The sequence below is a fragment of the Pongo abelii genome, chromosome 7, assembly GCF_028885655.2.
Source record: "Pongo abelii isolate AG06213 chromosome 7, NHGRI_mPonAbe1-v2.0_pri, whole genome shotgun sequence".
Classification (NCBI taxonomy): Eukaryota; Metazoa; Chordata; class Mammalia; order Primates; family Hominidae; genus Pongo; species Pongo abelii.
Genome location: NC_071992.2, coordinates 149,112,035 through 149,136,933, shown reverse-complemented (window position 1 = coordinate 149,136,933; position 24,899 = coordinate 149,112,035). Strand labels below are relative to the sequence as shown.

General features: G+C 40.3%; 1 protein-coding gene across 22 annotated transcripts in view; it reads left to right on the top strand.

Moving 5' to 3' along the window:
- The window catches only part of TMEM71 (transmembrane protein 71), a 75,103-nt gene that overhangs the window by 22,888 nt on the left and 27,316 nt on the right, over positions 1-24,899 (top strand). For 4 of the 22 annotated variants that reach the window (XM_054518845.2, XM_054518844.2, XM_024251064.3 and 1 more), the window contains 4 exons: positions 8,692-8,877; positions 14,600-14,675; positions 22,455-22,516; positions 22,618-22,675. In XM_054518845.2, coding sequence (XP_054374820.2) covers positions 8,692-8,877; positions 14,600-14,675; positions 22,455-22,516; positions 22,618-22,675 — 382 coding nt within the window. Of the gene's footprint in view, positions 1-8,379; positions 8,443-8,688; positions 8,878-11,030; positions 11,088-14,599; positions 14,676-22,454; positions 22,517-22,617; positions 22,676-24,899 lie in introns of all 22 variants that reach the window. The other 18 variants (XM_054518843.2, XM_054518842.2, XM_024251062.3 and 15 more) reach the window with 8 other exon arrangements.

Genomic DNA, 24,899 nt, shown 5'->3' with positions numbered 1-24,899 from the left:
CACCACGCCTGGCTAAGTTTTTGCATTTTTCAGTTGAGATGGGGTTTCACCATGTTGGCCAGGCTGGTCTCAAACTCCTGAGCTCAAGTAATCTGCCCGCTTCGGCTTTCCAATGTACTGGGATTACAGGCGTGAGCTACCATGCCTGGCCCTCTCCTAGCAATTTTCAAGAATACAACACATTATTATTAACTCTAGTCACCATGCTATAGGATAGATTTCCAGAACATTTTTCATCCTGTCTGACTGGAATTTTGTACCCTTTGACCAACATCTCCCCATCCCCTACCCCACCCACTCATGATTTTCTGAGGCTGCCTCTTTATCTCAGTGGTTACTGCTGCTCCAGGAATGGCTTACTCAAGCTCACCTCTAATGTGCCTTTTGGAGTGTCCATCCATTGGTTCTCCCCTGTTTTTTCTGGAGCAACAAGGCAAGTGTCTTCTCAGTTCTAAAGCAATGTTTTCTAAGGTGTAGGGTAGGGTAGGAAATGCTGCTAGCACATAGCAACAGTGAACGTTGAATCACACAGTAAGAGAGAAGTTGTGGCTCCTCTTCCAATTCCCTTACAATCCTTCTGATAAAACCAAGAAGACCAAGGCTCAGTTTAGAACCTTGGTAGCTGTCAGATTCTCTAACATTTGCTGCAATCTCTTTGGTTTTAACAAAGTTCTTCTTAACCAAGAACAGGCTCAGAGCTTTCTGCTACAACAGTATTTCACACATATTAAATAAGGTTACATTTTCCATTGTACTTATTTTTACCTTTACTTTCTGTTTAGGGCATTTATGTGACTGATATAAAGTTTGCTTTAAAGTAAAAATGTAAAATGAGACAATCTTAAGAAAATATTAAATGGCTGAGAGCAAGCAGGTTCCGGGATTTGGCAAAAATCAGGAAAATAATGCCTGGATGACTAAAGTCTGAGAATCACTGTTCTAAAGACAGTATTTCACATATTTAGAAATTAACATCTAGTTTTTCCTTCGTTGTCTCTTCGAAATATGTCCAAACAATTTCAAAGTGATTGGACCACAGCAATGCTGCACGTGCATGAGGTATCTTATTAAAATTCTCATGGTTTCCAAATATCCTCTAAATATAACAAATCAAACTACCTCTATCCAAAATCAGTAATTAGTCAACCTGGGCGCACACAGGACTTTGAAATCTTTCATCTCTGCTGTCAAAGCAATCACATCTTCCCCAGACTTCTTGCTTTCCAGATTTACCCAAGGCCCCATGACTTTTATCAGCAATTTATTTTTCTCTGGAAATGCCTAGTTAGAAGACTCCAGAAGAAATCAAAATTAAATTGTTTTGCTGTTTTCTCTCTGAGCAATGGATGCAATCAAACATTACTTCCCCTGATTTTCTTGTGCTTCATTTTTCAGGCAAGAGGATGTTTTTGCCTGTTTTGTTTGTCCTCAGTTCACCCCTTTCCCAGCTGTGTTGACACCTTTCCTCATTAGTTGCAATTCATTCTTGAGCCACAGAATTTTGCAGCTACCCAGGCTCCAATACTGCAATTCGGGATGTGTTCCCGGAGCCTGTGAGTCATACTGAAGGAGAGTAGAGGATTCACGCAGGGAGGACTGAACAGGATGGACTCTATTTCTGCCAGTCCTGGAAAAGGCAGGATGACTCCAGGCAAGTCACCTGAGCTTGAGGTGCATGCCTTTCTCTAAAACTCATGCCTGTCACATAAATATCTTTGGGATGGCAACATCTGTATGTGGCTTTGGGCTTCTCTTTATAGCAAATAATGCCCATTTTTATATAAAAGGATATGGAAGATGTGCTTAGAAGATACAGAATCTTCCCAACAGAGGTAAAGTACATCAAATTTAGAAATCAAGTTAAACAGAATGAAATAGATATCTTCAACAATAATACAACCAGAGCTATTTGGTAAAATATTTTTTGCCTTGTAATCCTTTTATTTGTTATTAAGTTTGGAGAAGAAAATTCGCGGTCAATTAGGGAAAGTAAGTTTGGGTTAAATCATGTCTTTTCAGAGATGAAAAATCTCCTTGATCATTTTTGAATGTTAAGACTTTTTTGTGGTTTCTCTGTTGAATACCATCTTTTCTTTTAGAAAATTTTGTGTACAATTTCCAGTATTCTACATATTTTTTATTTCATCCAACTCTCAGCAGCAAAGCTTTATGTTCAACTGGGCAGCCCTGGGAAACAGCACATCTTTTTACTGTTGTTATAGTCTCGTCCACATCTACCCAGATTGTAGTTAAGGGGCACTCATGACTACATAATTAGCCGTGGAAGTTCCCATCTCTTTCTCACTTCCACATTGATTTGATCAGCTAGCCTCCTCTTTTTTTTAACAGCTTTATTGGGGTGTAAGTGCTATACAGAGAACTGCACATATTTCATGTGTACAATTTTATGACTTTAGACATATGCAGACACCTGTGAATTCCATCACCACAATCAAGGTAATAGACATATCCAATATGTCCCAAAGGTTCCTGTGTCTCCGTGTGTGTGTGTGTGTTTGTGTGTATGTGTGTGTGTGTGTAAGAACATAACATGAGAGCTACCTTGTTAATAAATACCATATTGTTAACTACAGGTACTATGTTGTAGAGCAGATCTCTATAACTCATCCTTCCAGGATAACTGAGACCATATTCACATTGAACAATGGCTCCCAATTTCCCCCACCCCAACCCCTAACCCCTGGCAGCCACTATTATACTCTCTGCTCCTATGAGTTTGACTATTTTGGCTACCTCATAGAAGGAGAATCATGCAATATTTGTCCTTCTGTCACTGGCTTATTTCACTTGGCATACTGTGCTCCAGGTTTATCCATGTTCTTGCAAATGGCAGGATTTCCTTCTTTTTTTAAAATTGAATAACATTCCATTGGATGCATATACCACATTTTCATCATCCATTCATCTATGGATGGACACTTAGGCTGCTTCCACATCTTGGCTACCATGCATGGTGCTGGGATGGGCATGGTCCAGGGCCCCCTCAGGAGGCTGGTCATTTTTGGATGATCTGCATGTTTCATTTTCTGTCACTCCTTTCTCTGTGGCAACCAGCAGGGATGCATCCACAGACTGCTTTTACAAGCTGCCAAAGGCTATGTGTAAGATGGTGCAAGGAAGCCTGCAGGGTTAGTAGGAATTCCCCAGTCCAAAACCCCCAGCTCAGTATCCAGGCTGAGTGGGACCACACGTGAAGCCAGCCCACCAGCTATTCTCCTCTCTTGAAGTCGCAGTCTTAGCTCAGCCTTAGCCTCCGTGGTGGCAAATACCAACCCACTTTCTCTGTAGTTACTGTACCCTGTTATAACAGGCCTACGTTAGATTTTGCAAATAACAACACTACACATCTTAACCTCCCACCCCTTACCGAAATCTCCGTAAAACTTACTGAATGCTAACTATGAGCTGGGTACTAATTGCTGGTGTCTGGGACAGATGAAGTGACATTTTTCTCATGGAGCCTTTTGTCTCGTGAGGGAGGCAGACACTAAACAACAACAACAACAACAACAAAAAACACACAAATTATGTATTCTATTGTCTGTATTTCTGTAACAATTATAAAATCATAAATTATGATCTGTCCTCTGAAGGCAGAGAACAGAGTGTTTTGACCAGAGTAAGCACAACCAGGAAAATACAGACACGTGATTCCCACTTGAAGCACGTACAAGAGTTGTTGAAAGGACTCTAATGATCCAGTTGCCTTAGACAGCTAGGTCAGCTCTCTCAATAACAGGGTTTCTCAGCCTCAACATCATAGTATCGTGGGCAGGTAATGCCTTGTTGTGGCACCTGTCCTGTGCACTGTTGGGTGTCTAATAGCATCCCTGGCCTCTGTTCAGTAGATGCCCGTAACACCCCTCACCTCACTCCAAGTTGTGACAACGTAAACTGTCTCAAGATATTGCACCATGTCCCTGGGGAGGAGAAATCACCCCCTATTAAGAACTACTGTTGTATGAGGACCCCAATGTCTCTTGGAGCCCCATAGTCACTCAGCTCCTAGAATGGGAGACTGGGAATCTCGCAAATCTCTCACTGCTGAGTGAGCATTTTAACACACAAAGCAACTCATGTTACACTCATTCTCAAATTTTTTTAATGACTCTAAATCACCCACAGAATCAATATTAGCTTGGAGTGTGACATGAGACCCCACACAATGTGACCTCTGCTTAGCAGCCCAGACAGAATCATCTCCTGGGACTGACCTCATGCACATGCTCTTGTCTAGCTTCACAGGAGGACTCACTCTTCTGAGAACCCACCCTGGTCTCTCATAGATTGATGTATTGTAATTTCTCCCCATCCCCACTTACTCTCTTCCTCTCTGCCTGGCCTGTCCTCTTCCTGCTGCCTCTCTGGAAGAACTGTTACTCTTCCTTCCAGTTTCCACTGAAGCACTGCCTCGTCTGTGAAGCCTCCCTGGATTTCCCTCAGACAGACTCAGACACCCCTTCCTAGACTCCCACTGGATAACTTGTTCCAGCCTTCATTGTAGCAGTTACCTCATTGCATCCTAATTGTTCATTTGCATGTATGTCCCTCTCCAGATCATGAGTAGGGCAAAGCAGTATCTTATTTGACCTCCTTCTTCCAGAGCAGCATTTGCAGTATGTACAATAACTGCATTGAATGAATAAATAGATCTGCCTGGCCCATATCCAAGCAGCTTTTGCCTCCCCCCTTACTTTTGCTCCACCTCCCAATTCCTCTGGCTTGGGGGTCTTCTCTGGGGATGTCACCTGGGGGTTGCCTCAGTCTTTCCTCCCAGCTGGTTTGGTACCTTTAGTTAGTCATTTTATGTTCCAGACATTCCATGCAGGAATCAAGGCAGAGAAAGTTTCTATTTGTTAACTGGGGTTGTTCAGATTCCACTGCTTGTTCCCTTGAAGTTCCTACTACATGGTAAAAATCACCTTGTTGATTCTTTCCTTTCTTCCTCCCTGTTTTTCTTTTGTCCCTGTCTCTAAACCTTTCTCAGGAGCTGTGGCTATTCCCCACCAGGTCAAGTTGGTCTTTCCCAGAAGCCCTCTTGCTATGCCTGTTCAGCTCTGTGATGGGGCAGGGGGCAGAGATTACAGTCTTTTCCCTCTGCTGGGGCACTTTCTTCTAGAGAGGACCCTGTCCTATGGTGAAGTCAGGGCAAGTAAGCAGCCATATGGGATAAACCCTGTGCCTTGAAATCTCTGGAGCAGGTTTAGGAATCCCTTCATGGTATAACAAATTCCTGCATATCTAATTCAAAGTAAATATTACCTTCCCCAAGGTCAAGTAATAAGCTTCTTTTATTATTGAATGATAAATTCTTGAAAATCACTTCCACCTTGAAACATCCTTTGATGACTCATCAGCACCCTTCTCCCACCCCCCACTCCCCATGCAGTTGATTATCACATTTGGTCACGTAACTAGGGACTATATCTATTATAATGTCTATTAGCAATAGAAGTTTCAATTCTCTCCATCTAAACTATATGTTGGTATGTTTACATTTTTGTCTCTTCTCCTTCACTTATCACAGCTGTAAAAAAGTAGACATTACTATCCTATTTTACATGAAGAAACTCAGGGTCAGAAAAATTAAGCAAAGTGCCCTGTTACTAGTATTAGAATGTATGTTTCAGTCTTTCTGATGCCAAAGTCCTTGAAATTTCCACAAAACCATATTTCATCTCTTTTTAGCAAATGGTAGTCTGTTTCCCCTGTCCATAACTGATGCCTTCTTTATTGCCTCCCACTGTTGACTCGTGTGTACATGCACACACACACAAACACACACACACATGCACACATGCACACACACACACACGCACCCTAGATTTCAACTTCTTTTGGGACAGTGTCTTATTCTCCCTTGTTTCCCTCCTATCTAAGTGTCCTACAGTTCATAAGTTTACCAAATATTTGCCCAGTCTATATGCATATTTCCCTTAGTCATGAAATCAAGGCTTAGATGGACCATAGAAGTAATTGTCCTGTTTAGACAAGAAGCAAAAATAAGGACATACTATGGGTATAAAATAACCACAAAAAACACAAATTTTATAGGTCTTCAGAGTTTCCCCAAGATAAAATAAATTAGGACAACTTCTCCAAACACCATGGCTCCTGCTCAAAGCTTAAAGCCAGACGGTAATATCCTGGCTACTCCCATCATCTCCCACTGCAGGATTATCTTTTTCTGAAGCACCATATTTATTCTCCTTACCCATGGGAGATTATCTCCCTGCGTAATTTATAATTTTAGATTGTGAGCTCATGTCCTTTGGGCTTTATCTGGGGAAATCTGTGCAGCTTGGGCTGAGAGTGTGTTTCCACAGAGAGCTTTTATGTTGGCTTCTGGCAGATATCACAAGACCAGCATGAGACTTTTTAAAATATTAATTTCCCAGGTTAGTATAAATTTTAACTCAAGGCCAGGCACGGTGGCTCATGCCTGTAATCCCAGCACTTTGGGAGGCTGAGGTGGGTGGATCACCTGAGGTCAGGAGTTCAAGACTAGTCTGACCAACATGGAGAAACCCTGTCTCTACTAAAAATACAAAATTAGCTGGGCATGGTGGCACATGCCTGTAATCCCAGCTACTCGGGAGGCTGAGGCAGGAGAATCGCCTGAACCTGGGAGGCGGAGGTTGCCATGAGCTGAGATTGCACCACTGCACTCCAGCCTGGGCAACAAGAGCAAAACTCCGTTTCAAAAAAAAAAAAAATTAACTGAAAACCCACTTACTTATAAAGTGTTGGTGGAGACATTTTCCTCCCACCCACTACATAGGCCAAAACAGATAAGCTTTCATGCCTTCTCCTAGAACTAGTGGGCAGATTTTTTTTCCTAGCAATCCTTTCACTGAGGAAATAGCATTTTGAGTCCCTACAGAAACTCGGTTTTAATTTTTTTGCCTCTCTTGAGACCAAGGCCTTTTTTCTGTCCCTAATGTCATTTAATCCATAGACCTTTGACTACTATGACTTCTAAGGCCCTCTCCCCACCCCTTTTGGAAGCTTTGTCCACAGTGTATGCTTAGAGTTATAGGTTTCCCTGGCTTGGCCTTTGGGAATATTTCCTTCTTTTGAGCTCAGCTATAAAGAAAAATACATTTGTTGGGCATGTGCAGTCCCTTTTAGATGTCAGCTTAGAAAACACCTACATCCCGAAGCAGGACTGGCTACTTTTTCTGAGTGGCTTTGCTTCCAAGTCAATGAGCTCTAAACTGGCACGAATTCTTACCCAAGATCATAAGAGTAAAGTTAAACCCTGGAATATGACACAGACCACTCAAGACAGAACCAAGAGGATTCCTAGGTACATTTATGCCAGGTGAGCCAAATGGGAGACTTCAGTGATTGAGTCAGAGGTGTGGTGCTTAACTATCCCTGTGGTTGAAAGGCATTCTTAACACATTCATCCTTTCCAAGGAAGCTTTGGCTTATAGAGTTTTGGATCCCCTAATCTCTGACTCAAACTAAGAATCAAGGATTAAAATTCATTCCTTGGTGACCTCACATTGAAGACACCAAGTGTTATGAGAAGTCATCTTAGCATGTTTGAAACTTGATGTTGCATGCATGCTTTTGCAATAAACTTGACTTTTTTGTGAGAATGTCAGTCTAAGTTTAGGGCCAGTAAAATATATTTATGTATGAATCATCATAGGAGAAAATGGGTGCATGTTCTTAAAGCTATGTATGTATGAAATAGCCTCTTTGAATAAAAAAATTTAAACAGATGGTTGCTATATTTTATCTAGGCATTTCAATGTATTTTATAGAGGCAGAATTTCCTTCATGACACTTATCACAAGATATTTTCTCCCCTGCCACTCAGCAATATGTAAGGAGAGAGATGTTGTTCTAATTCACCACTATATCCCAGCAGCTAGGTCAGTTTCTAATATATAGTCACATTCAATAAATGTTGAATGAATAAATGAATCAGAAGTAGGAGGAGTTGACTTAAAGTTTGGTCCTATAAAGATGTGAGGTTCATATACTGACTACATATCCTTTAAATCCATCTATACATATCTCAGTGTCATTGAAGATGCCTCTGGCCTTTGTTTATCTCTGCACCGAAGATATTTCTCTTCAACCTTCAAGTATGAAGACAAATTGAAATGCCATTTGAAATGGTTTGCCTGTGTCCTCACCCAAATCTCATCTTGAATTGTAGCTCCCACAATGCCCACATGTTGTGAGAGGGATCTGGTGGGAGGGAATTGAATCATGGTGATGGGTCTTTCTCATGCTGTTCTCATGATAGTGAATAAGTCTTACGAGATCTGATGGTTTTATAAGGGATTTCTCTTTTCACTTGACTCTTATTCTCTCTTTGCCTGCCACTATCCATGTAAGATGTGACTTTGCTCCTCCTTGCCTTCCACCATGATTGTGAAGCCTCCCCAGCCATGTGGAACTGTGAGTCCATTAAATCTCTTTTTCTTTATAAATTACCCAGTCTCAGGAAAGTCTTTATCAGCAGCATGAAAACAGATGAATACATCCTCTCATCTCATCCAAAAATCCTTCTCCCATCCCACTATGGTAGTGCAATACTGTATCAATGTTACTATTTTTGTGATTATTAGGAACTAACTGTGCATTGAGCAGTCACTGAACACACACACACACACACACTCACACTGAACCCCTCTGCTTTTTCAGCAGATGATTTAGACTGTTCTTCTCTGACTGATGACTGGGAGTCAGGGAAGATGAATGCAGAGTCTGTGATCACCTCCTCTTCTAGCCGCATCATATCTCAGCCTCCTGGAGGAAACTCCCACAGCTTGTCTCTTCAGTCCCAGTTGACAGCTTCTGAACGTTTCCAAGAGAATAGTTCGGATCATTCAGGTGAGTTCAGGTGTTTTAAATATTTGCCACACCCAAAGAATTCTTCCTTTCAGAGCCTGAGAATGACTTGGAGATGACTAATATGCACTTAGGAGCTGGTACCAACCTGTGTGAGGAAAGGAGGACATGGGGCCTCTGCCAAAGCCCAGGTGACCCTTTGCAGAGGAGATGACTGCCTTTGAGTGTCATGTTAGAGGCATCAAAAGCACTGGATTTGCAGTATTTTACTTAAAAAATATTCAGAGACCGGGCACGGCAGGTCAGGCCTGTAATCCCAGCACTTTGGGAGGCCAAGGCGGGCGGATCACGAGGTCAGGAGATCGAGACTGTCCTGGCTAACATGGTGAAACCCTGTCTCTACTAAAAATACAAAAAATTAGATGGGCATGGTAGCACGTGCCTGTAGTCCCAGCTACTTGGGAGACTGAGGCAGGAGAATGGCATGAACCCAGGAGGCGGAGGTTGCAGTGAGCTGAGGTCACGCCACTGCACTCCAGCCTGGGTGACAGAGCGAGACTCCATCTCAAAAAAAAAAAAAATTCTGAGAATATTTTGTAAAATGTTAGGCTTCAATAAAGCAAAGTGGAAGATACACAGATGTTTGCTATTTTAATTCTTAGCTGCATATTGGACATACTACATAAGAAGAAAAAAGAGGCCAGGCACAGTGGCTCACACCTGTAATCTCAGTATTTTGGGAAGCTGAGGTGGGTGGAACACCTGAGGTCAGGAGTTCGAGACCAGCCTGGCCAACATGGCAAAAGTCCATCTCTACTAAAAATAGAAAAATTAGCTGGGCATGGTGGTGCATGCCTGTAATCCCAGCTACTCTGGAGGCTGAGACAGGGAGAGTCACTTGAACCTGGGAGGTGGAGGTTGCAGTGAGTCGAGATCACTCGAGATCACACCACCACTGCATTCCAGCCTGGGTGACAGAGTGAGACTCCAAAAAAAAAAAAAAAAAGAAGAAGAAGAAGAAGAGGAAACAACAAAAAGAACATCCTTTAATGCTATGCTTCTAACAAGGAAAAGTCAAAAGATAATAAAGGCATTGGTATTCTCTGGCAGGAGTAAAGCTGTAATAAATTCAACAAGCATGTCCCTTAATCTCTGGTTTACTAATGTCAGATTAAGCATGTTTGGACATGGTGCCGCACCAAGGTGAAAGAGCCCACTCTGTCATTGGCTTGCTGAGATTAAAAGCCCAGATCTCTACTCGTTAGCTATAACTCAGGAGCAGTTTACCAAACCCTCTCAAACTTAACATTTTTATCTCTACATGGAGATGATCATAATTCCTACCTTGTCATGACTAAAATAACTCATGTAAAGTACTTAGCATACTATGTCATATCTATTGAATACTCAGTAAATGTGAAGTTATTGTTACATAAAATTGAAGTTAAATGGAAAAAATATTTTCCGTTTATTTGCTTTCACAAAATCATAAATATTCCCTTCACTGGCCATCACTCTTCTAGTCCTGAAGATCAATATGCTTTGTACATTTTGTTCCTAGTGCAGCTACTAGATAAGTGTTCAAGGGTTTTGTTTTGTTTTGTTTTGGCTTGTTTTTTGTTTTTTTATAGTTCCCTTTCCAGGTGTTGAAATGACAGGTTATCAACACCTAAGAAGGCTCAATAGCCACCTCCTCCAGGGAGCTCACCCTTCTTGGTGCTCCCCTAGCTCCCAGGACTTCTCTTTCTCATGCCCATTATTTGCACTGTCACTGCATCTTTGCCTCTGTGAGCACCTTAAAGATGAGCACTAGGTCATAGTCATCTGTGAATTCCAAAATGCCCACATAGGCACAGAGATGATGCTTCATTACTGGTGGACCAATTAATAAGTGTGCTACCTCCATTTTACACATAAGAATATTCAGATTCAGACAGGGAAAGTTAACCTTTGTACTCTTTGCCAAGAGTTTTGTAAGAACAAATATAAACTCTTTGCTGTGTCTGGAATCTCTCTCCCATCTGCTATACCTGGGCGGCCCCCTACTTTTCCTCAAGTCTCAAATTAAATGAGACCATCTCTATGCACCTTCTCTACCCCCTTCTGGCTGGTGGAGGTAGCACTTCACTTCGCCTTGATTCCCTAGCACTCTATATATCGCTATAGAAACTGTTTATTTTCCTCTTTCTCACTAGGCTATGAAGTCCTGGGTGGACAAAGTCTCCATCTTCCATTAAGCCATTCACATGTAGGTATGTAGGTATGTAGGTATTGCATGTGTGTTCTCTTCCAGGTGCTAAAGATATAGGCAGATGCACCAATTGTATCAGTTGAAGATTTTTGAGATCCAGTGGATGGAAACCCAACTCAAAGTGGATTAATCAATAGAATTTATTGGCTCATCTTAATGAAAATTCCAGGCTTACAGTGCAGGATCCTGTCATTCTCTGTCTTTTGTTGTCTCTTCTCTTCTGTGTCTGTGTTACTCTTTAAAAGGTTGTACCAGACCAGCCTGGGTGACATAGTGAGACCTCGTCTCTACAAAAAATACAAAAATTAGCCAGTCATGGTGCCTCATGCCTGTAGTCCCAGCTACTCAGGAGGCTGAGGTGATAGGATCGTATGAGCCCAGGAGTTGGAGACCAGCCTGGGCAACATGGTGAGACCCCATTTCTACAAAACATTATCTGGGCATAGTGGTGCATGCCTGAAGTCCCAGCTTCCTGGGAAGCTGAGGTAGAAGAATCACCTGAGCCTAAGAAGTCAAGGCTGCAGTGAGCCAAGATCATGCACTGCACTACAGCCTGGGAAATAGAGTGAGATCCTGTCAAAAAAAAAAAAAAAAGAAAAGAAAAGAAAAGAAACAAAGGCCCTCCATCCATGGTGGATCCTGGTGGCTCTGTGCCTACACCTTTCCAGTTTCCAGTTCTGCAGAAAGAGATTACATCTGTCTAGGCTAATGACAAGAGGCCAATAATTGAGTTTTATTGGTTTTGGAAGGGCCTGTTTCACATGAACAAAACTTTGTTGATAAGTATGTGTGTTGTGGGAAGTCAGGCACCCTGAATGGAGAGACTGGCTGGAGCTGCAGCAGAGGAACATAAGTAGTGAAGAGTTCATGGACATTTATCACTTCTCTAATAATGCTTCCATAATTTGTTATGCCTGTCTTTATTTTAATCTCTTAATCCTGTCATCTTCATAAGCTGAGGATGTACGTCACCTCATGAACACTGTGATGATTGCGTTAACTGTACAAACTGATGTCAAATATGTTTGTTTGAACAATATGAAATCAGTGCACCTTGAAAACAAACAGAATAACAGCGATTTTAGGGAACAAGGGAAGACAACCATAAGGTCTGACTGCCTGTGGGGTCGGGCAAAAAGAGCCATATTTTCTTCTTGCAGAGAGCTTATAAATGGATGTGCAAGTAGGAGAGACATCGCTAAATTCTTTTCCTAGCAAGGAATATTAATATTAAGACCCTAGGAAAAGAATTGCATTCCTGGAGGGAGGTCTATAAACGGCTGCTCTGGGAGTGTCTGTCCTATGACATTGAGATAAGGACTGAGATATGCCCTGGTCTCCTGCAGTACCCTCAGGCTTACTAGGATTGGGAAACCCCAGCCCTGGTAAATTTGAGGTCAGACCGGTTCTCTGCTCTCAAACCCTGTTTTCTGTTAAGATGTTTATCAAGACAGTATGTGCACCGCTGAACATAGTCCCTTATCGGGAGTTTCTGATTTTGCCCTGGCCCTGTTTCCTCAGAAGCATGTGATCTTTGTTCTCCTTTTTGCCCTTTGAAGCATGTGATCTTTGTGACCTACTCCCTGTTCTTGCACCCCCTCCCCTTTTAAAATTCTCCATAAAACTTGCTGGTTTTATGGCTCAGGTGGGCATCATGGTCCTACCAGTATGTGATGTCACCCCCGGCGGCCCAGCTGTAAAATTCCTCTCTTTGTACTCTTTCTGTTTATTTCTCAGACTGGCCGACACTTAGGGAAAATAGGAAGAACCTATGTTGAAATGTTGAGGGTGGGTTCCCCCAATATATGTGAAACTCCAAAAAGCTTGAAAGGAATCAAATGCTAGGAGGAAAGTCAGGAAAAATCAGTCACTTCACCTAAACTGTGTACCAAGAGAGGGGGAGAGGTGATTCCTCAAGGAAAATATGGGCGCTGTCCCCAGAGAACAGGAAATCAATGCTATTTTCTCCATGAGCTTGCAGTCTAGTGGGGGAATATTGAGAAATATTATAGAATTTTTAATTCAATGTGAAAAGAGAGTTAGCGGAGATTTGAACAAGGTATAATGGGAGCACAGGGAGGGAGCAGCTAAGGGCCAAGGAGGAGCCAGTAGAATCAAGGTAGGCTTCCTAAAGGAGGTTATACCTGAGCTGAGCTGAGAAAGGTATTCAGCAAATGGCCACTTAAGGAAGGAATCCATGAATAATTCGTCCCAAATCACACAACTCATGTCTTTGTAGATCTCAAATTTAAACCCATTCATCCTTCAGTATCCAAGTCTAGTGATCTTTGCAGTTTTTCAAGCTAGATTTGTTTCTGAGGAAATGTTTTCCAAATGCCACATGAAATCAGGGGAGGCTAAGAATAGAAACACACTTTAGAAGGATGGTTGAGTATTCAATTGAACCCACAATAACTGAATTCACAATGTACATGAACAACTGTACATTTGCAGTGACATAATTTACTACTGTGATATTTTGAATTGCCAATCTTCAGCATTCCACCCGCATTATGGGCTAAGTAGGTTTTGTTAGCTGACTCAATCCTCATTCATGGCATAAATAGCAAAAATAAATGCATTCATAACATAAAGTCATTCCAAGTTTTAAACAACTGTTGCAAAATTGAGCTTTTGAAGCATTTGGCAAAAATTAAGTTGAGGTCTGTTTATATTCTCCTTTAGGTTTTTTATGTGGTAATCCTCAAACCAGCTTTAATTTATTTAAGGTGATTAGAATAATACTGAGGTTCATGATTGAATTAACTCTTATGCTTATAATTGCTGGATGATTTGTAGTTTCTACTGTGGCTTGGCAGTACTGAAATATTGTACTGATTGCAAAGAGTTTTCAAAGACAAATATTTCATAATGTATGTTCTCATTTTTGGTCTTTAGAGACTTCCATTATGCAAAGTCACAATTGTCTTTCCCTGCCCACTTCAGACAAAATGTTATGTTCTGTCTAGATGTGGTTTTTAAATCTTGGCTGTGACACCTCATAGCTATGTGACCTTGGATGAGTTCGTCATTTCTCTTAGTCTTTTTCTTCTCTTTGCAGAACTAAGATAATGGCATCCACCTCACAGAGTTGTTGTGCTGTTTAAGTGAACAAACGTATAGAAGCTCTTTGTGAATTATAAGGCACTTACAGATTTTAGACATTATTATTATCACAATCACAGAGTTAAATTTCTTACATTATCATAAACTCTACAAAGCCTTTCCCCAACATTAAATCAAAAGGCAAGCCCTAAACTGTGTAAATAGCATAGTCTTTTATTTTATAGTGATTGAAGAAAGTAATTATTTGCAGAAATTTTCTAATGACAGCCCTGTATAACAGTAGGTAATTTTATCTTTTTATTTATGACACATTGCTTGAACTGACATACGTTCCAAAACTTTTTTTTTTTCTTGGTGGGTAGAAGGGAAGTTTGAGATGATTTTTTCTTCCAAGATGATTGAATCAGCAATGATTTCTAATTTATTTATTTTTGTTCTTCCTATTAGAAACCAGTTTGTTGCAAGAGGTCTTCTTTCAGGCAATCCTGCTTGCTGTGTGCTTAATCATTTTTGCATGTGCAAGGTAATTCACATTTTATTTTCATGCAGCGGTATTTCATAATTAGTGAAGCTATAGCTGATTGATGATTTCCTTGCCTTATTCCACAAAACGTTTTAGGTAGCTCTGTGGTTGAGAGTTGTTCATTTGTCTGTCCATGATAAGTTTCCCTTTATCTCTCATTGCCCACCTCTATCCTCTCGCAAAGCATACAAAACCTAGAAAGTGGGCCAGGCATGGTGGCTCATGCCTGTAATCCCAGGACTCTGGGAGGCCGAGGTAGAAGGATCACCTGAGGTCAGCAGTTCGAGACCAGCCTGACCAACATGGTGAAAATTAAAAATATGAAATTATCCAGAAGTGGTGGCTCATGTCTGTAATGCCAGCTACTCAGGAGGCCAAGGCAGGAGAATTGCTTGAACCTGGAGGCAGAGGTTGCAGTGAGCCGAGATCCTGTCATTGCACTCCAGCCTTGGCAACAAGAGCAAAGCTCTGCCAAAAAACAAACAAAAAAACAAAACAAAAAAAAAACCCCACCTAGAAAGCATACAAAACATTGTGTATGTTGCTTAAAACTGTATTTTACAGTGTATTGCTTTTTTGTCCAAAGAGAAGTGGCTCCTGTTACAGATATACTCTAAGTATAGCTGGAGTTTAAAGTCACTTGAAGTTCCCACTATGCGATTTAGGGTCCCTGCAGAGACTCCACCCTTCCCATTGTATTTGTATATCCCCACATAAATTGTCTCTTTATGCCTTCTTATAGGTATGTTTGTTCTCTACCCTCTGACCTGTATGTTCTTCCTCTGCCTTCTTTTCCTTTCCCTATTCAAGTCTCCAGGGCAGTGATCAAGTTCCTTGGTGCTAGGCCCACTCCTGTCTCAGGGCCTTTGCACTTGCTTTTCACTCTGCCTCTTAGAATCCTCCAGATAGCCTCATTACATGTGACCTTACTTCTTTACAAAATCCGTTCAAATGTCACATCATCAAAGAGATCTTCCCTGAAAATCCTTTATAAATAGCATGCCACTCTTTGTCGCATGCACCTTGCTTTACTTTTCTTTTGAGCACTTATTACCCCCTGACCTGTGACATGATTAGCTGTTGAAGTTTTAATGGGATCTGCCTCTCCCTAGAAGAATGTGAGCTGCCTGACAGCAGACATATTGTGCGTCTCCCTCACTTCAGTATCCTCAGTGCCAGGGGTTCTTCAATATGTATTGAATCAATGAAACAAAGGTGAATACAATAGTCCAGGGGTCTTTATGGTTTTTGAACTCTAGCCAGCAAGGGCTGCCTGCTCTCTAGTCCCACATTTTGAGGGTCAAATACAGCAGCATCACTTGGAGAAGGTGCTTTTTTAAATACAAAGTCCTAGATCCCATCTCCTGAGATTCTAATTTAGATTTACTGAGAATTGGTAATTTAAAATAAGCTTCCCAGATAATTATGAGGTTTGCAAAACATTTTTAGATCACAATGGGACCACAAGAACAAAAGTGGAGTGTGTGTGTGTTGGAGGGGGTGCTCTTGTGGTTAAAAATAAATTTGCAAAATTCTGCATTCTATATCCCAAATTGGAAGACCATGATGTGCATTAGTATAATAATCAGTGAAATAATGTGGTGAAGGAACACGTCTAGCTTTATTTCACTTAGTGTTTTCCAAACCTCCAAGTTGATCGCAGAGCCCTTTCTTTTCTTTCACAGGACTGTAAATGATATGTTTCTTAGGTTAATGTTTGTGGATACTCCTCCCTTAAGAGGTGGAGCTTAACTCTTAATCCTTTGAGGGAGGGCTGCATTTAGAAACTTCTTCCAGGGAGTAGAGTAAGGAAGAGGGTAAGAAAGGTAACTCTTCAGTGGAGAAACTGGACAAACACTGCTGCAAGTGAACAAGTCAGCATCAACAGGGATAAGTTACACTGATTGCATGTCCCCTTGATATGATGTGGTGAGAATGGCCCTTTACCTCTGTGGTCTTCCATATCCCAGTCTACCAAAAGAAAAACAGCGAAAAAAAAAATTAAGGGACATTCAACACATTATCTGAGCAGGACTTTCCAAAACTGTCAAGGTCATCAAAACCAGGGAAAGTGACAAACTCTCAGAGCCCAGAGGAGCCTAGCAGACACAATGGCTAAACATATGTGGTGACCTGGATGGGATCCTGGAACAGAAAAAGGAAAAATCCAAATGAAGTGTAGAGTTGAGATCATAGTTACCATGTTCCTTCATTGTGACAAACATACCACAGTAATAATAATAGAGGAAGCTGACTGAAGACCACATGAGAACCCTCTGTCCTAATTTTCTGATTTCTCTGCATATCTAAAATTATTCTAATAATGTTTATTTGAATTAAAAATTGTCTAAAACTGTATAGATGTGGGCAAGAGCATGGATGTTTCTCATAGAGATGTAAGTGATAGATGACAGAGAGGAAAGTTGATATGTTTGCACATACAGGTTGAACATGCCTCATACAAAATGCTTGGAACCAGAAGTATTTTGGATTTTGGACTTTTTTTACATTTGGGAATATTTGCATATACATGATGAGATATCTTGAGGATGAGAATCAAATCTAAACAAAATTCATTTATGTTTCATTTACACACAGCCTAAAGGTAACTTTACACAATATTTTAAGTAATTTTCTGCACTTGTGGCACGAAGTCGGGTGTGGAAGTTTCCACTTGTGGCATCATGTAGGCACTCAAAAAGTTTCAAACTTGGGGCATTTCAGATTTTGAATTTTTTATTTAGAGATTCTCAACGTGTATATATAAAATTCAAGAAAAGGCAAGACAAATCAATTATTATAGATGTAAGAATAGTGATTTATTCTGAGGGTATATACTGAAAAGGACAACCAAGGAACCTTAAAGGCTGCAGGAAATATTCTGTATCTTGATCTGGGTAGCAATTACAGGTGTTTATACAAAAAATCAAAATCAAGTTGTACACTTTATAGGCTTTGCTGTATTTATGTTAGAGCTCATTTTAGAATAACAGTTTTAAAATGCATATAAAGAGATTTCCAAAGGATATTCACCAGATTTTATTAATAACTTCTTCTGTATGGTGGGATTTTTCTGATGATATTTTCTTTTCTTTTTTGTATTTATTTGTAATCTCTTTCAAATGATTCACATTTTGAAAATAAAAACAATAAAAGTACTATTCTTTTTTAAAATAAATCTACTCAGTGACATCATCACCCATCATATTGGCAAAAATTCAAATGCTTGGTCACGCTTTTTTGACAAGGTTGTGAAGTAGCAGACATGCTCCATCATTGCTGTGAAATTTTTAATAATTTATTCTTAAAATCCCCAGGTAGGGAGGCTGGACGCAATGGCTCACGCCTGTAGTCCCAGCACTTTGGGAGGTTGCGGTGGGTGGATCACAAAGTAATGAGATGGAGGCCATCCTGGCTAACATGGTGAAACCCCGTCTGTACTAAAAATATAAAAAATTATCCGGGCATGGAAGCGGGCGCCTGTAGTCCCAGCTACAGGCCTCGGGAGGCTGAGGCAGGAGAATGGTGTGAACCCGGGAGGTGGAGCTTGCAGTGAGCCAGGATTGTGCCACTGCACTCCAGGCTGGGCAACAGAGTGAGACTCCATCTCAAAAAAAAAAAGAAAATCCCCAGGTAGTGAGATTCCATAATGTCGACCAAGTTTAAAGTTACATGTCTCCTTTGACTTGGCCAGGACTTTTCAAATAATTTATTGTGTGAAATGACATATGTAAAATGCTATTCATTGTATTTTTAAACAGTTTTTAAAAATTATTTTTAAGTGCACCTTTAGTGGTTTTAGTATATTCACAAAATTGTGTAACCATCACCACTATAATTCTATAACAATTTCATCACTGAAAAAAGAAACCCTCTACCCATTAGCAGTTACTCTCCTTTCCTTCCTCTTCCACCTCCTGAAAACCACTAATGTACTTTCTCTCTCTGTGAATTTGTCTATTCTGGACATTTCCTATAGAGTTATACAATATGTGGACTTCTGTGTCTGGTATGACTTATGTGGCATAATGTTTTCAGAGTTCATCCAAGTTGTAGCATGTATCAGTACTTCATCCTTTTCTATGGAAGAATAACATTCCATTGCATAGATATACTGCATTTTGTTTATCCATTCATCAGTTGATGGGCATTTGAGTTTTTCCCCCTCTTTGACCATTATGAATAATGTTGCTATGAACACTGGTGTACAAGTATTGTATGGACATACAGTTTCATTTTTCTTGGTTAAATATCTAGAAATGGAGTTTCTGGGCATATAGTAAGTCTATATTCAATATTTTTAGAAACTGCTGAAACGTTTTCCAATAGGACTGCACCATCTTACACTCCCACCCCCACCAGCAATGTATGAGGAATCCAAATTTTCCTCATCCTCAACATTTGTTATTGTCTGTCTTTTTGACTAGAGCCATCCTGGTGGGTGTGGTGTGATATCTCACTGTGGTTTTGATTTGCATTTCCCTGATGGCTAATGATGTTGACCATGTTTCCATGCACTTATTGGATGTTTGTTTGTGTATCTGTTTTACAGAAATGTCTATTCAAGTACTCTGACACGTTTTAAACCAGGTTGTTTGCTTTTTGTTGTTAAGTTAAAATAATTCTTTATATATTCTGCATATTAACCCCTTCTCAGATATGTGATTTGCAAATGTTTTTCCTATTCTGTGGTTTGCCTTTTCACTCTGTCGAATGTATTCTTTGATGTGTAGAAGTTTTAAATTTTGATGTAGCCCAACTTCTCTACTTTTTTTCTTTTTTTATGGTCTGTGCTTTTGGTGTCACATTCAATAAATCATTGCCAAATCCAATGTCATGAAGTTTCTCACCTATCTTTTGTTATGTTTTATAGTTTTAGCTCTTACATTTAGGTTTTTAATTCATTTTGATTTAATCTTTATATATGGCATAAAGTAATGCTTCAACTTCATTCTTTTGCGTGTAGTGTAGTAAGTTTTGAAGTGAAAAAGCATGAGCCTTCCAACTTTGTTTTCCTTCCTCAAGATTGTTTTAGCTATTTTGGGTCCCTTGAACATCATTTTGGTAATAGCAAAAAATAGAAACAACCCAAATGTCCATAAATGGAGGACTGAATAAATAAATTCACACCACAGAACAAGGTGCAGTTGTGAAGTGAAATAGAGATAGATGTAGTAATAAAGTTAGAGATGGGGTGGGAAAGACAGAGAGACAGAGACAGAGAGGATAATTTATATCTTTCAAGTTATAAATTATTCATAACTGGAAAGTACAAGCATTGAATACAGTTGTCCCTCAATACCCAAGGGGGTTTGATTCTAGAGCTTCCCTCAGATACCAAAATCCTTGAATACTAAAGCCTCTTATATAAGATGATGTAGTATTTGCATATACCCTATGTATATCCTCCCATATAGTTTAAATCATCTCTAGATTACTTATGTAGATGGGTTATATTACTTATGAACTTTATTTCAGGATAAGAAGAGGCATCACTGTTATTAAATGAAATGTTTGTTTTTAAAAGGGGGTATTAGGTCTGACTGGTCTGAATAGATTTTTTACAGACAAAATATGCTATGGAATATACAGGTTTGGGTGATCTAGATCTCCATCTCTTCACTGCCATGACTCTGATTCAGATATATATTGAGCCTTTACAAGCAAGGTGTGGAGTGGTGAGGGGTGTGTGAGCAAACAAGTGTGGGGTCTGGTCACTGCTAGGTTGCAATAGCACCCAGGCCTAGCCACAACTTTGCTCCGAAATCAGAGCGGGCAACGGGAGCAGGGAGAGGCCGGGGCAGGAGCAGGCGCTTCCAAGCCTGCAGGGGCAGGGGGGCTTCCAAGGCCCCCAAGAGTGCAGGGATGTCTGAGTTCAGAGCCATGGCTGAGCGGATGCAGCTGCACCTGGGAGGGTAGGGCTCCCTCCATTTCCGGGCTCCCTCCTGTTCTCGGCTCCCTCGGGCTCTGTGAAGCGCAAAACCCTGGCCAGGCCTCGCCTGCTGCAGCTGGCGTCTTTGCAGCAGCCACTCCAGATGAACTGCTGCTTCCATCACTTATGGGACTTCAGTTTTTCCCACCATTTCTGTCTTCCCTTAATTTCTTATTTTGTCAGAACAAATTATTTCTCTCATGGAATATTTTGCTTGTATATGATTAATACAGAAAACTATTCACCTCCTCTAAGAAAATATACTAACCCACAGCAATAACAAATGTGCTATTCTACAATTAGCTCATGCCTTTTTGTTGCTGAATCATATTCCATTGTATGGATGTACCACAGTTTGTTTATACATTAACCTATTGAAGGGTGTCTTGGTTGCTTCCAGTTTTTGACCATTTTGAATAAAGCGTCTACAAAGAATCATATGCAGATTTTTATACAGGCACGGAGTTCAACTCAGTTGAATTAATACCAAGGGGTGCAGCTGTTGGGTTATATGGCAAGTCTATGTTTAACTTTGTAAGCAAGTGCAGCTGTTGGGTTATATGGTAAGTCTATGTTTAACTTTGTAAGCAAGGGCCAAACTATCTTCCAACTGTTTGCACCCTTTTCATTCTTTTTTTTTCCTTTTTTTTTTTTTTTTTGAGACGGAGTCTTGCTCTGTCACTCAGGCTGGAGTACAGTGGCACGATCTCAGCTCACTGCAAGCTCCGCCACCCAGGTTCACGCCATTCTCCTGCCTCAGCCTCCCAAGTAGCTGGGACTACAGGTGCCCACCACCACGCCCGGCTAATTTTTTTGTATTTTTAGTAGAGACGGGTTTTCACCGTGTTAGCCTGGATGGTCTCGATCTCCTGACCTTGTGATCTGCCCGCCTCAGCCTCCCAAAGTGCTGGGATTACAGGCGTGAGCGACCGCACACTGCTGCATCCTTTTCATTCTTACCCGCAATGAATGAGAGTTTCTGTTGCTCTGCATCCTCCCAGCATTTTGTATTGCCAGTTGTTTGGGTTTTAGCCATTCTACTAGGTATGCAGTGATATCTCACTGTTTTAATTTGCATTACTCTAATGAGGAATGGTGTTGAACATCTGTTTTTATACTTATTAACATTTGTATATATTCTTTGGTGAAGTGTCTGTTCAGATCTTTTGCTCATTTTTTCAAGTGGGTTGCTTATTTTCTTATTATTGAATTTTGAGAGTTCTTTATGTATTATGGATAGAAGTCCTTGATTAGATACATAATTTGCAAATGTTTCCTCACAGACTGTACCTTGTCTTTTCATTCTCTTAGCAGTGTCTTTCACAGTGCAAAAGTTTTACATTTTGATAAAGTCCAATTCTTTCTTTCTTTTCTTTCATGGATTGTGCATTTGGTATTGCATTTAAAAACTCATTGCCAAATGCAACATCATATTAATATTTCCCTATGTTTTCTTCTAGAAGTTTTACACTTTTACAAGCTACATTTTTGGTCTATGACCCATTTTGAGTTAAATTTTGTGTAAGGTGTGTTATATATGTGGAGGTTCATTTTTTTGCATGTAAATATCCAATTGTTTCAACACCATTGGTTGAAAAGATGGTATGTTCTCGTTTGAATTGCTTCTGTGCCTCAATTAAAATCAGTTTATCTGCATAAGTCTACTTCTGGGCTGTCTACTCTCTTTCATTGATCTGTATGTCTGTCCATTTTCCAATACCACTGTCTTTATTACTGTAGTTTCATAGTAAACCTTGAAATCATAATTCTATAGTAAGTCTAAAAAACTCATATGGGTTGGAAATGCACAATTAGTATGCTAAATCAGAGCAATCTTGTTGTTTCAGATGGTTTATGGGAGAAATATTAGCCAGTGTCTTCACATGCTCATTGATGATAACTGTAGCGTGTAAGTAACTGTTTCCCAGATTACTGCGATGATGCCTGTATTTCATTCCAATTTTGGTCACTTTAAAATGATTTTAAAATATTTTCTCTGTTTCACTCAAGATGTGAAATCAATGTTTCTCAGCCTTGCCAGCTATTTCAAAACCACTGCCTGTGCTCGGTAAGTGTTGCCTGTGTCATCATTATTGTATGGACCAAGGTGACCATAATTTGGTATCTGAGAATGGTTTCTGCTGCATAGTAGATGGCAATGACTATGTACGGGAAACGTCCTGATCATTCGTCCTGAAGACTACTTTCTGTTACTGCTAAAATTTAATAGTATTATCATCCTGCCTCCTAAATTTTTACATCAAAATAATTGTTAAGCACTTAGAAAATAATTTGAAAGGCAATGTCCTTTAAAATAATTTTTAAAGTGATTTTGTAGATTCATAGCACTACACTTTATAAATACCTCATATTAAGAAACCTTTGTGTTAGACGTTCCCAAATAGCTGGCAAACTGCCCATGAAATGATCTCAGTTACAAACTGTGATTTCTGTGCCTTCTCTTATTCATTTAATGATCCCCTTGCGTGTTAACTGCCATGGTTCAGCATATTTCAAAGGGTTACTGGGGTCTGGTTGGGATGCCCATAGAATTTCAAACAGTCTGGAAAGCACCATCTTGTTGCAAGACGAACTGTGTTAATTACCTTCACTTCAATATGGCTGCCAGAGGCAAACTCACATGGCTTGGAGACCGAGGTCTGTAATTCACCATGGCACTCTTACAAAATCTGCGCTAATTCTGAAATCACAATGGGATTTAGTGAAAATTTATTTTGGTTAGGATTCTAGCCGATATTGATTTACTGACATTTTGAGTGATGCTTCCCATAATTTCTCTGTATTTCAGGTTTCTGGGGGTGCACATATAGCTAAGTTTTATTCAGCCTGATATTTAGAAAATTGAATCTTTGGGTAGCTCAAGAAATCCTTACAATTTAGCCCTTGAAATTAATGACAAGGCTGGGTGTGGTGGCTCACACCTATAATCTCAGCACTTTGGGAAGCTGAGGCAGAAGACTTCCTTGAGTCCAGGAGTTCTAGACCAGCTTGAGCAACATAGTGAGACCTACCAAAAATAAACAAAATTAGCTGGGTTTGGTGATGCGCACCTGTAGTCCCAGCTACTGGGGAAACTAAGATGGAGGGATTGCTTGAGCTGGGAGGTTGAGGCTGCTGTGAGCCGTGATTGTGCCCATGCCACTGCACTTCAGCCTGGGCTACAGAGAGATAATTTGTCTTAAAAACAAAAAGAAAAAGAAAAAAGGAAAAGGAATTAATGACATTTGTTTAAAACAATTATTGATTTCTAAAGTGGCACCACCTAAGTTACCAAATCTTTATTAAGAATTTATGATATGTTCTATACAGTATGGGGTACCCAGTTTAGCTCAACTGCTGTTAATGAAGTGTCTACCACGGGTTAGACACAGTCACTAGGTACCAGGGTGTGAATGCCCCAGCATGTGGCTGGCCTTGAGATTTTATCATCTCATTAGAGTGAAGGACATGTAAGGGGCAAGGTGAAGTTGCCTTTTAATACGGTAAGTGCAAATATCAGGTTAGTACAGGAGCCGGGGGAGCACAAGGAGGTCAGTTTCCCAGACTAAGAGGAGTGGGAAGTATGTTCAGGGAGGGCCTCCTGGAAGAGCCAATATCCGACCTGCAGGGATTATATCACCTGCTATTTTCTCAGAACTTCCCATTGTTCTGAGCTCATTGTTTGTTCTCCCCTAAAAGAAATTACATCAGGACAATATTTCTATCCTGAACAAACACTCTTATCTTCTGACTCATTTATGGAATGAGATCCTTTCTTTGATTATTTGTGTACATACTTTGACTTGTTCTTCTCTTGTTTCCAACTCCATTTTTTCCTGTTTCCTGCCCACCAGCCTCATATACACATATTTGCATGTAAGGCCTGTGAAAACAAGGACTATTGACTTCATTTTTGTATCTACAACCAAAGCCTTGAAAATAGTATGTACTCTGTACATAGTCATTAAATTTAATGTATTTACTGCATCATTTCTTGAAGTACTTCCTTGAAAGCCAAGAGCTCTGCGTGTACATTAAAGACTTTGCAACCCTCTCCTTCTTATATAAACATACCGAGAAACTAATAAACCAAGACATTGTTATTAATATCGAGAGTCAAGAATGACTCATAAGTCTCCTCTAACAATCAATGACGAGAATCTAAGGAAGTGGAGGGCAAGCACTGAATTCAGCAACAAATATTAATGCTGCACCCTCCCCCCATCACACACACCCATCCTGCACTGTGCAAGTTAGATTAGCTTTGGTGTCTCTTTAGCACCTCACACTTC